Genomic DNA, 12,512 nt, shown 5'->3' on the forward strand with positions numbered 1-12,512 from the left:
TACCCATTTTTTTTCCTTTTTCTCTTTTGTTTCTTTTAAAATATAGGGATATAAAAAAATGTTCATGATTTTGGAAGAATGTTCCAAGTTTTTAAAATATTTCTGGGATTTTTTATTTTTCCAAATTTTAAAAATGGTCATGAATTTCAAAAATGTACTTAGATTTTAAAAAATTTTATACATTTTTAAAGAATATTATTAAATTTAAAAGGTGTTCATGAATTTGAAATCTGTTTATGAATTCAAAAATATAATGAATTTTTTAAAAAACAGGGGATACAAAAATATGTGCAAATTCAAAAATTGTTTGTTAACTTTGAAAATTTCTCTGAAAATTCAAAAAAGTTCTTCGATCTCAAACATGTTTATCGATTCTACAAATGTTCACAAATTCAAAATATGCACGTGAATTTTGAAATATTGTTCCCAAATTTTTAAATATATTCACAAATTCAAAAATTGTTCTAAAAAATGACGCATGGTTAAAAAGGCCCCCAACAACTGCCCAATACCGCTAAAAACACTACTGCCCAATCGTAAATGTTTGGACAACACTAAAAATACAGCACAACGGCCAGCCATTTCCTTCCCGCGCGTCTGTTGCCGCAGCTCCTTCCGCCGCTGCCGCCATGGCCGCCGCTCCTGGAATCCGACAGCTCCGTGGAGAATCCGGTCGATTCGACCGCGAATCGACCGCCTGCTGGGTCGCCGGCCCTCCTGTCCGCCTCTAGCCACCACGCCCGAGCTCCGGCCCAAGGAGACACCGGCCGACGAGCAGCGCCCCGCCCCGCCACGCGCCCAGGACGACGAGCAACGCCACGCTCGATTCGTGGTCGTCGTGCTCGATTCGGCCGGCACCACACGCCTGTAGGCCAAGTCACCCGTGCACGGTCCGCTGCTGCTGCATGCTGCGATTCGTGCCCCCATCTCCGAGCACCGCGCGAAGGCGCTGATGGCCGTGATCCAGGCGCTGATCCGGGGGCTGACGGGCGCTGCCTCTACCAGAAATTGTTTGTGCATTGCTGCCATTGTATTGTAATCAGTTGTCCTAATCAGTAGAATAATTTCTTTCTTGAACTATTGCTTTTTCACTTCCGCTTCGGTACAACTCCCTAAACACATGAAAAGACTGAGATTGATCCATACCTTTTTATAATAAAGGACATAATGGTCGTCTTTCAAATAATCTTCAGCCGCCTATTCGCGTTGTACGTAGAAATACGTATGCCTAAGCGGCCACTGATGATGCATTCGGGCCAGCCCATTTAATCCTTCTTTTATTGGTAAACTCCGTACACAATACTTCCTCCGGTCCTTTTACTCTGTATATTAGGTTTGACCGAAGTCAATCTCATTCAACTTTGACCAAATTTGTACAAAAAATTATAGACATTCACATAACAACACTAATATCATTAGATTCATCTTGGAATATATTTTCATATTATATTTATTACATATTATAGATACTAATAATTTCTAATATAAACTTGGTCAAACTTAGCAAAGTTTGACTTTCGACAAATCCAATGTGCAGAGTAAAAAGGACCGGAGGGAGTACAATAAACAAGAGGGACATGTGGGAGCAACTAGTTAACGAGCGCTCCTTCGGGAGCATCGCAACGATCAGCCCATTTGGCGTGCTCTCAGTCATTTGCCACGTATCGCGCTCTGGACGCTCCCTTCGGATTTTGTTTTTCTTATTTTTCCGCATGCGTTTTTGGTTTTTTAAACGGTTTTTTTGACGTTTTGGTTTCTCCCCGGTCTTCCTTAGCTCTTCGATCCAAAAAATAAATTCAAATTTTTTTTTGCGTGAAAAAACACATTTTTTTTTCTTTAGCGAAAGTCACTATTTTTTCGCGAGAGGCACGGTTGTGCTTTAGCGAGAGTCACGGCCGTGCCTTTCTGTAACGGAAAAAAAACATGTTTTCTGTTTTTTTTCTTTCGCGAGAGTTACGGTTTTGCTTCCGCGAGAGGTACGGTTGTGCTTTCGCGAGAGTCACGTCCGTGCCTCTCGAAAAGGGAAAAACAAAACGCATTTTCTATTTTTTTTCTTTCGCGAGAGTCACGGTTTTGCTTCCGCGAGGGGCACGGTTGTGCTTTCGCAAGAGTCATGGTCGTGCCTCTCAGAAAGGGAAAAAAGATACGCGTTTTCTGTTTTTTCTTTCGCGAGAGTCACGGTTTTGCTTCCGCGAGAGGCACGGTTGTGCTTCGCGAGAGTCACGGCCGTGCCTCTCGGAAACGAAAAAAAACGTGTTTTTTGTTTTTTTTCCTTCCACAAGAGTCATGGTTTTGCTTCCACGAGAGACACGGCGTGATTTCGCGAGAGGCACAGGCGTGCCTCTTTCGGAAAGGAAAAAAACCATGCTCCCGATTTCGGTTTTTTCGCCGGTTTTTTTCGTTCGGTTTTTTTCGTTCGATTTTTTTCGTAAAAAAAAGTTTGTCAAAACCTATCAACATGGGATCTAGTTTTGAAGATCTCGACGCGAGGAATCCAATAATGAAAACGGTTCGAGATTTGGATGCACGGTTTAAAAGATAAAACGTTTGTACGAAAAAAGGGAAAACTACCAGGTTGCGACAAGTGGCGTGTTGCATGTGCGCCACTTGTCGCGACCTGGAAAAGTGGAGTGTTTTTTCAACGAGTACTCCTTAATTAGGGCATGCACAATGGTTGATAAGATAGTCTTATCTTAAGTTTTTGCATGTAATTTAGAGATGACAAAGAAAAATGTCTACAATGGGTCATCTCTTAGCCTATCTTCAATAACTAGCAATTCCTAAAAATATGGTGAGACATATTGTGCTAAGAGATCATCTCTTATCTTATCTTAAATAAGAGAAGACAAACCTTTTCTTATGAGTTCTCTCTCCTCCATCTCATCATTTATCCTACGTGGCACTCCTAAAATAGCACCATTATACATGCCCTTAGTGATTTCGGGGACATATTACCACTTGTGTCTGGAGTCCGTTTTTCCTCTTCTTGTACACAACGACGCGGCATGCTTGGGCTGAACCAACAGGCCCCGACAGCGTGTTGGGCCATGGCTGCCGCATTTTTTTCTTATCTACTCCCTCCGTCTTATAATATAAGACGTTTTTGTAAGCCATGCTAGTTTGTAAAAACGTCTTACATTATAAGACGAAGGGAGTATTTTTTTTCCTTTTTTCCTTTCTTCAGCTTAGTTATTTTTTTCATTCACAATTTTTAGGAACTGTTGGGAATTGTCTAGCAATTTTCATAAAATTGTTAAAGTTTTTATCATTTTTCATAAATAATTTGTAATTCCAAAATGGTTGATAAATTAAAAAATAAATGGTTAGAACATAAAAATATGTCCATGTTGATTCATAATTATGGAAATATCATATTTGAAATAACAGAAGCATTGAATTTAAGAAAATTACGTGCTCACGGATGTAGCCGTCTGGGCTAGTCCCGCATCCTACTCTTAACTGGTGTTCTTTTGCACTATGAATAAATGAGCCCAACTTTTTGCAGTAGCGCTTTCATGGACATAATAGGCATTCATGCCTGATTCGAATGACTTATGACACCGTGGGCACGTTGCGACATGCATGACCATTATATAGGCCGTTATTCACTGAAATAATTCAAAAATATCAAAAACATGTCCTATGAAAGTACCAGTTGGCATGGTGGCATGAAATGGTGATACAAGGTAATGAAAAAAACAGTGTATTTGACTGATGTCGAAAAACGAGGTATCTAACATGGTTGTTTTGTACATGTGAGAATTGCCACCAAGGGTGCATGCCCCTGGTAGGAATACATGTCTGATTTGAATGAATTCGTGCACCATTTGCACGTTGCAACACGTCCTGTCATTTATCGGCCTTTTTTCATCAAGAAAACGTCAGAAAATAGAAAACTTGTCGAAAACGAAAACAACCTGATATGATGTCATGAATTGGTGATAAAAGGTGATGAAAAAATAGTGCCCATTTAACGTATGCAAAATACCAGGTGTTCACAAATGGACCCTTCTGGCTACCCAAACACCCTCTGTCATACATGGTTTTTGTTGTGCATGTGAGGAATGACCCTGAATTTTTTCACCAAGGGTGTGTGCCCATAGTAGGCAACCATGCCTGGTTTGAATGAATTCGGACACCACTTGCACATTGTGTCATGTTTGGCCATTTATCGACCATTTTCACCGAGTAAACTCCAGAAAATATAGAACTTGGCAAAAAATAAAACAACTTGACATAGTGACATGAATTAGTGATACAAGGTGATAGAAAAAAAATTAGGGCCATTTGACGGATGTGAAAAAACTGGTGCTCACAAACTGACTCTTCTGACCTACCCAAACATCCTTTGTCTAACATGGTTTTTGCTGGACATGTGAGGAGTGACCACAAATTTTGCCACCAAGGGTGTGTGCCCGTGGTAGGCAATCATGCCTGGTTTGAATGAATTCGAACATCATTTGCACGTTGCGACTGGTCCAACCATTCATATATTGACCCTTGTTGACTCGAAAGCTCAAAATATTTTCTGTTTCAAAAGCAAAATAAATATCTTGCACATAGCATAAATTTTAAAACTGACAGTACAATTTATTTATCAACCAAGTGAACTGCACTACGATAGTAATGAAACAATGTAATTCCACATAAACTCCTTTCCTATGTTTGAACAATGGGGACTTCATTTTGTTCTACAAAACAAATACCCCGTTGAACTGGTTGCTACTTGAAAATTTTGTGTTACCATTAGATAAGTAGATATCACTTGTAAGTACATTTGTTTCTGGATTCTTCACAGTCCGTCATGTTCTTCACTCCAAAATTCTTCACCCGGATAATAACTTAGTTCTGCCCAACTTTTTGGTGTGGGATTGAAAAAGCTTGTAACAAAAGCAGTACACTTTGCTAAAGAGGCACTTCATAGCGACACTGGGAACCGAATTCAGATTGATAGGCAAGGAGCCTTCTTTTTTTTTTTGGCCAAAGGACAGGCAAGCAGCCTTCAATTACTCATGTCCAATATCCAAGTTAGTTAACTCTATAAGCAACATGCCAACTTTCTTTCTGACATCATTCACACTTTTCTGAGTGTATATCATGTGCTGCTTCAATTGAATATATACTTCCCACTGACGATCAAACGATACGGTCTAAAAACGGTTTCTTCACACACATTAACTTTCCCTCCTGCCCGATGTTTCTTTCTTTAAATGTTAATCAAATGAAATAGTCTACAAAGCGTTCCTTGATAAGGGTTCTTTAAATAACAGTTTCCAAAGATTCAGTAAAATTGCTTGTTTGGTCAGATTGTTCTCCAACACAAGGTTTGATCAATGATCACTAACAAAGGTATGCAGTGTTTACTCAGCACTGCACTATCTTCCGCCAAGGTTAATTCATCATGATGTTCATCTACTATTTTCGATAGGAAGTTATTATCAATTCATAGAAATTAAAGCTCGTTTACAACTTTTTTTCCTCTGCACTCTGAGGTGTCCAAATAATTCCATCTTGAACAAGAGAGCCCACATACGTACTAAAAAGAAACAGAGGGCTGACGGAAGAGAAGTAACCTCAGCCCTCGGGAAGGTTCTAAAGAATGGCGGGAGACGTAACTCGTGGTTGTTAACCTCAAGAAGACATGGACTTATTTTCATCCAAACTCCAAAGGGTATGAAAAAGTAAACAAAATCAACCTCACATCATATGAATAGCAAATAAGTAGTAATACTTTTACTACGCCTGTCAACAAGATGTTTATACATCCCACAACTGCAAATAAAAGACCCAAATTTAAAGTTACAATGATATGCACAGGAGACATGCCTTTTTCCAATCATGATGATGATCCTAGAATGTTTGCTTAAATACTATGGAAACCCAACATGTATGGACCATCTGTGTGAAGAGGCAAGAACACAGAGCAGAACGCTCATACAAATTTCGAATAACAACGTAGGAGCATTAGCCAAGTTAGGTCTAGAATAAACCAACTTTGCTCCAAAAACAAAAGCAGGTAGGCATGCAAAGCCCACTGCTACATGGCAAGAAGAATTGACTCCTGTTGAGGATCCACTTGGTATAAAGGCACCAATAACCTATGTGTCATGTGTGCAAAGTTTGTAACTCTGAGAACAATGACACATGTGGAAGATATGTCTCCCGAGTGTCCTCTCCAAGAGTGCAGATCTCTTGGACTTGCCGACGATCTATATCATGGGACATCAATGTTTTATCCCACTCAACAGTGTAAAAGATCATGTTACAGTCTGGATGAATTGCAACCCACTCAAACTTTTCTGCAAGATTTATATAACTTACCCATCCAGGTTCATATAAACCATGTGATCCAACTACATGTGAGGCTTCAGCAGTATGCTTCAATGTCCATTCTTGCTTGTCATAGTCCTCAAGAACATAAACCACCAGTCGAACCACCTCGTCTTCATGGTCTGCCTCAAAATTGGCGTAATGAAAACGTCCCTGGGACAGCTGAATGAAACCAAACCACTGCTCACCAGGGACAGGGACAGGTATGTTTTGGCAAACTTCCCCCTCGGTGTCCACCACAACTATAGAAGGCTTGTGGGTGAGATAATGCAGACAGTCGTTGAAAAAGACACCTGGCAACCTATCGGGAAGGCTAAAATCATTATCCAGTTCATGCTCTTTACGAACCCGTTCTCCTGTTTCAGATGAATATACTTCCACTCCAACGACCGAGGGGGCTAGGGGCCCAAAGTCTTTGAAGAACTCAAACACGTAGAAGTGGGGTGCCATGGTTGGATTAAAACCCACACATGAACACCGCCATTTTTCAGCCTGGTTGTGGTCCGGTAGTGCAACCCACTCCTTTGTGGTAGGATTACACACAAACTGATGGTAATATATCATATCCAATTCCCCGGCAGCACAACAGCTGCAGAGGAGAAGGCCGTTGCAGCTGTCCAAGAGAAAAATGCGTTTGTGGACTGGCAGGAAGTCAAGTGAAGGGGAGACAAACGGGAGGCCTGTGCCAGAGACATTGGTGAAATGGGGGACTGACCACAATACAGTTTCACTATCGTGCTTTGTGAAGAAGCCGGCCAGGGTCTGGGGAAGCTTCATACGGTGAACAGGGTGCGAGATGAGGTCCCGCCATGTCGTGGACACGCACTTGAAGCGGCAGACTGATCTGGCAGGGAGGCGAGAGAGGATCTCAACGACGAGGTCATCAGTGAGGTTGGCCGCCGAGCACCTCCGTCTCTTGGACCTTCTCCCCTTAACCATCCCGAGCAACAAGTTCTGAGAAATGCAAATGGAGAAGAGTATGATATACGAGTGACCAAGAAGAAAGGAGCTAGGTCTGAGATCGAGGATTCTATTTTGCTTATCGTAAACAAGTTTGCATACCATTTGCAGAAGAGTGGTGGTGAGGACCTCCCAACTGGATGGTAGAGCAACTGGAACAGAGGCCACGACCAGCAGGGAAGAAGAAATCACTTGGAGCAAGCGAAGAAGACGCCTATGCTCGACAAGAAGGTCAACTCGACCAGTTGAATGCTTCTTGCTCGCATTGATGGCCCATGGCACTTCCGTGCATCACTATTTGAGGGATACCTGTGCCTTCCTATGCACGATTTGAGCACCAATATGATGACGTGCATATGCACGCTATGCTGGAAAAACAAATGTAGTTTGTAGGTCTAGGCTTCGAAAGAAGTTCATTACTTAACTGAAACGTATGACAGGTGACCTAACAAATAAAACTGGGGGCAATAATGGAGATGGTCAAGAGCATCAATATGATGAGATGCCTTGGTGGAGTAGGAAATAAACTATTTTGAGGGTCAACTCTTTTAAATAAAGAGAAAAGTATATTTTTCGTCCCTCAATTATTGACGGAGTCTAGATTTGATCCCTCAACTTCAAAACCGGACAACTTGCACCCTTAATTTCTAAAACCGGACAAGATTCATCCCTGGTAACGGTTTTGACCGGTTTTGGTGTTGTCCCACCCCGGTTTTGACCGTTCTGACTCAAATTTGGATACCTTTTCCAAGTCCACGTGATGTTTTCAAATTCGGTTATTTTTTCAAATACGTGAACCTTTTTAAAAATTTTGTACTTTTTTTAAATCTGCGTACTTTTTACAAGTTCATGTACTTTTTCAAATATGCGTATTTTTTTAAAGTTCATTTAGTTTAAAATTGATGTACACTTTCAAATTTGAGTACATTTTATTGAAAGAGTTCATGAATTTGAAAATTTTATGTGAACTTGAAAAAAGTACGCGGATATGGACTTCTTTTACGCAAAAATATGTGGATTTCAGAAATTGCTTCATCTTGAAACAAGTATGTGAATTTCAAACAAAGTTCATGGATTATAAATGGAACACGGATTTGGAAAAAAATGCGGACTTTGAAAAGCATGTGGATTTGAAATAAGTATGCGAATTTCAAAAAAAGTTCATGGCTTTGAAAAATACTTGGATTTGATAAAATTACACAAACTTGGGAAAAATACGGGGATTTGGAAAAGGTACGTAAATGTTAAAAAATTACGGATTTGAAAAAAGTATGTGAATTTTAGAATAGTTTGCTGATTTGAAAAAAGTATGTTTATTTTTGAAAAAAATATGTGACCTTGAAAAAACTATGCGGAGTTGAAAAGTGTATGTGGATTTCAAAAAGTTCACGGATATAAAAAAATACAGGAATATGAGTTAGCACGGGTCAAAACCGGGGTGAGTCAACACCAAAACCGGTCAAAACCGAGTCCGGGGACGAACCTTGTCCGGTTTCGGTAGTTAGAGGTGCAAGTTGTCCGGTTTTGAAGTTGAGGGACCAAATCTAGACTTCACCAAGAGTTGAGGGACAAAAGGTATACTTTTCTCTTAAATAAATAGTGCGCCGTCTTACATTTAAGAATAGAGGTAGTACATTTTTGCTTCAAGTCAAATGAAATCTTCTTTTTAGAAAAAGGAAGATCTAACAAAGCCTGAATGCTAAGATTGGAGTGGAAAACTCTGAATGTATATGTTGATGCATACCTGTTCCCTTTTTCACCATGGAGGTTCGCACTGTTTTCTTATGGAGTAGCTGCTCGGTAGCAAAAGGCCAAAAACAGAAAATCTGGAGTCCTTAGGCTGTCAATGCCCTTTTGAATTCGAAAGAATTCACGGTCCGCGAGAAGGGACCAACCAAAGAATTCTTACCTGGTACAGTGTCCTGGGTCAGTACATCATTCCGTTGACTTTGTTGAATTGTTCTTTTTCCTCACAACTGAAGAGTAAAATTTTCTTTTTTGAAATAAGACTGAATTGAATACGACTTGCTTGCACCAAATGATGCATAGCGCTTTATTCTTGCAACCAACTGCAACTTCTAGCTGTTGTTAGGAGTTGGGCACCATCACAAAAATAAAAGGACCTGACAGTCCGACCCACATTTGTCTTAGAGAAACATGGCTAGGCAAAGGCATCTTCACTATTTTAATCTTGCTGCATCGGTGGACTCGACCAACAAGATACAAGCTTGGAACCAAAACGAATGTATAAGGAGACTGTCAAACATATGTAGCTTAATTTTTCTGGCGTTTTTAGCAAATTGAATTTGAGCAGTGACGCGGGGATTTTACCGCGATTTCTTCAAGTGATAGTCACCAAAGATTCAGTAATATTGGTTGTTTGATTAGATTTTTCTCCACGGCAAGGTTTGATCGATGATCAGTGACAAAGGGATGTAGTTTTCACTCGGCACTGCAGTATGTTCAGCTAAGGTTAATTGATCATAATGTTTTCATTTACTATTTTAGATGGGAGGTTATTTACCAATTCATAAAAATTAAAGCTCATTTATAACATATCTTTTTTTCTTTACACTCCAGGGTGTCCAAAAATTTCATCTTGAACAAGAGTAATACAAAGAAACAGAGGGCTGACGGAACAAAAGTTACCACGGGAAGGTTCCAAACAATGGTGGCAAACTGAGCTCGTGCTCGTTACCTAAGGAAGACATGAACTTGTCTTTATCCAAAGTGTATCGAGAGGCAAAGAAAATCAAGTTCACATCATACGAATAGCAGACAGGTCATAATTTACTAGGTCTGTAAACAAGATGCTTACACATTCCACAGCTGCAAATAGAAGATCCAAATTTAAGTTACAAGGATAAGCATAGGAGACATGCCTTTTTCCAATGATCATCCTAGAATGTTGGCTTAAATACTATGGAAACTTTGCTTTATTTAAAAAGCGGGGCGAAAGCCTTTTTCGGTAATACTATGGAAACCCAACATGTGGATCTACTGTCCTGACAAACCATTTCTGTGAAGAGGCAAGTACATAAAGCAGGTAGTTCATTCCAATTTCGAATAGCAACATAGGAGCAATAACCAAGTTAGCTCTGAAAGATAATGAGCGATCCCTTAACTCCCTCGATGAGGAGCGGGTCGTATATATTGAGATCGGGGCAAGCCTGCCTTGGCATACAAGGAAAGAGTTACAAGAGTTGGAGAAGGATACGAGAGGGGGAAAGTCGGTTGAGATTATACACGTTTTCTCTAACACCCTCCCTTAATCTCAACTATCCTAAATTAAGATTATTCTTGAACTCTTCAAATGGTCTTGCTGAAAGTGCCTTTGTGAAGCCATCTGCTACTTGGTCCTTGGAGGGAATAAATCGTATCTCAAGTTTCTTTGCGGCAACTCTTTCTCGCACAAAGTGGAAGTCAATCTCTATGTGTTTTGTCCTCGCATGAAACACTGGATTTGCAGACAAATACGTTGCTCCCAAATTATCACACCATAAGCACGAGATATGATTTTTCTTCACCCCCAACTCATTAAGAAGTGACTCAACCCAGATAATTTCAGCAGTTGCATTTGCCAAGGACTTGTATTCTGCTTCTGTGCTTGAACGTGGCACAGTGGCTTGCTTTCTAGCACTCCAGGAAATAAGATTAGATCCAAAGAATACTGCAAAACCTCCAGTTGATCTTCTATCATCACTGCAGCCTGCCCAGTCAGCATCAGAGAATGCACTAATAAGAGAGGAATTAGACCGTTTGAAATGAAGTCCTATTCCCATAGTATGCTTCACATATCTCACAATTCTCTTGACAGCTGCCCAATGTGCAGATGTGGGTGCATGTAGGTATTGGCAGACCTTGTTAACAGCAAACGAATATCTGGACGTGTGAGAGTTAGATATTGCAACGCTCCCACAGTACTCCTATACCTTGTGCTCTCCTCCTCTTGAAGTGGCTCACCTTCATATGCAGAAAGCTTTTCTAAGGAAGATAAATGTGTGGGCACTGGCTTACAATTCTTCATTCCCATGCGAGACAGAAGCTCGTTTACATATTTTTCCTGATTTAACACAATGCCATCTTGAGTTTTCTTGACTTCAATGCCTAGGAAAAAATGCAAGTCATCTAGATCCTTCAAGGCAAACTCTGAGCTCAAATCATGTAACAAAGCATTAGTAGCATTTTGTGAAGAACTTGTAACTATGATATCATCCACATATATGAGCACAAAAATGACTACTCCTGCCTTGTTATAAATAAACAAGGACGTATCAGCCTTGGAAGCAATAAAGCCAAGATATTTCAGTTGTAAGCTAAGTCTGGAATACCATGCTCTGGGTGCTTGCTTTAAACCATAGAGTGCCTTATCAAGCTTGCAAATATAATGTGGTAATTTCTTACTCTCATACCCAGGTGGCTGTCTCATAAACACTTCCTCTTCTAGAACACCATGCAAAAACGCGTTCTGTACATCTAGCTGCCTTAGGCTCCATCCTCTGGACACAGCAATAGCCAACACAAGTCTGATAGTTGCAGCTTTCACAACAGGACTAAATGTGTCCTCATAGTCAATGCCATAACGTTGCTTAAAGCCTTTTGCAACTAGACGTGCCTTATACCTGTCAATGGAGCCATCTGCCCTTTTTTAATTTTATACACCCATTTACAGTCAATGATATTTTTACCTTTCTGGTTTGGTACAAGATGCCAGGTTTTTTTCCTCATGAGTGCAGAATATTCCTCATCCATCGCCTTTTTCCACTTAGGATCATCAAGTGCACTATTCAATGTTGTTGGTTCTCCTGAAATACACAACATCCCATATGGTATAGTTCCATCTTTTCTTATTTTAGGGTTCCGTATACCTTTCTGTAGCCGAGTCATAACTCGCGAAGAAATTTCTGGCTGAACCACTGGAATGCTTGCCACAGAGGATCCGGGCGAATCTGCACACGCTGACACAGCAGGCGAATCTGTCGCCATATGCGCAGGAGATCCCGCGGCCATCGGTGTGGCCGCTGCGCCTGCAGACACACGGGTGTCACCCGTTCGACCTGGCGCAGGGGATCCGCTGCCCGACCGCACCTGGGCGCGCGCGCGTGATGAGGGGGATCCGGCCCCGCTGCTGGTCCCGCCTATAGGCGACGTGGACGCGCGGGAGTGGCCCTCCCTGGAATCTGGAGTGGAGCTGGCTGGAGCGCGATCCGATGACGATCTTC

At 41.0% G+C, this 12,512-nt stretch overlaps 1 protein-coding gene across 2 annotated transcripts; it reads right to left on the minus strand.

Annotated features, from left to right (window-relative positions):
- Positions 1 to 5,688: 5,688 nt before the first annotated feature.
- LOC119365516 (F-box protein At5g07610-like) lies at positions 5,689 to 7,774 on the minus strand. Of its 2 annotated transcripts, XM_037631250.1 has the most exons (3): positions 7,393 to 7,774; positions 6,322 to 7,284; positions 5,689 to 6,209 (listed from the first exon to the last, which is right to left on the minus strand). In XM_037631250.1, the coding sequence occupies exons 1-3, from the start codon at positions 7,393 to 7,395 to the stop codon at positions 6,099 to 6,101; spliced, it is 1,077 nt and encodes a 358-aa protein (XP_037487147.1). In that variant the 5' UTR covers positions 7,396 to 7,774; the 3' UTR covers positions 5,689 to 6,098. The 2 variants fall into 2 exon arrangements, with proteins under 2 accessions (XP_037487147.1, XP_037487086.1); XM_037631189.1 differs by having other exon boundaries at positions 5,689 to 7,284.
- Positions 7,775 to 12,512: the final 4,738 nt, after the last annotated feature.

The sequence above is a fragment of the Triticum dicoccoides genome, chromosome 1A (assembly GCF_002162155.2).
Source record: "Triticum dicoccoides isolate Atlit2015 ecotype Zavitan chromosome 1A, WEW_v2.0, whole genome shotgun sequence".
Classification (NCBI taxonomy): domain Eukaryota; kingdom Viridiplantae; phylum Streptophyta; class Magnoliopsida; order Poales; family Poaceae; genus Triticum; species Triticum dicoccoides.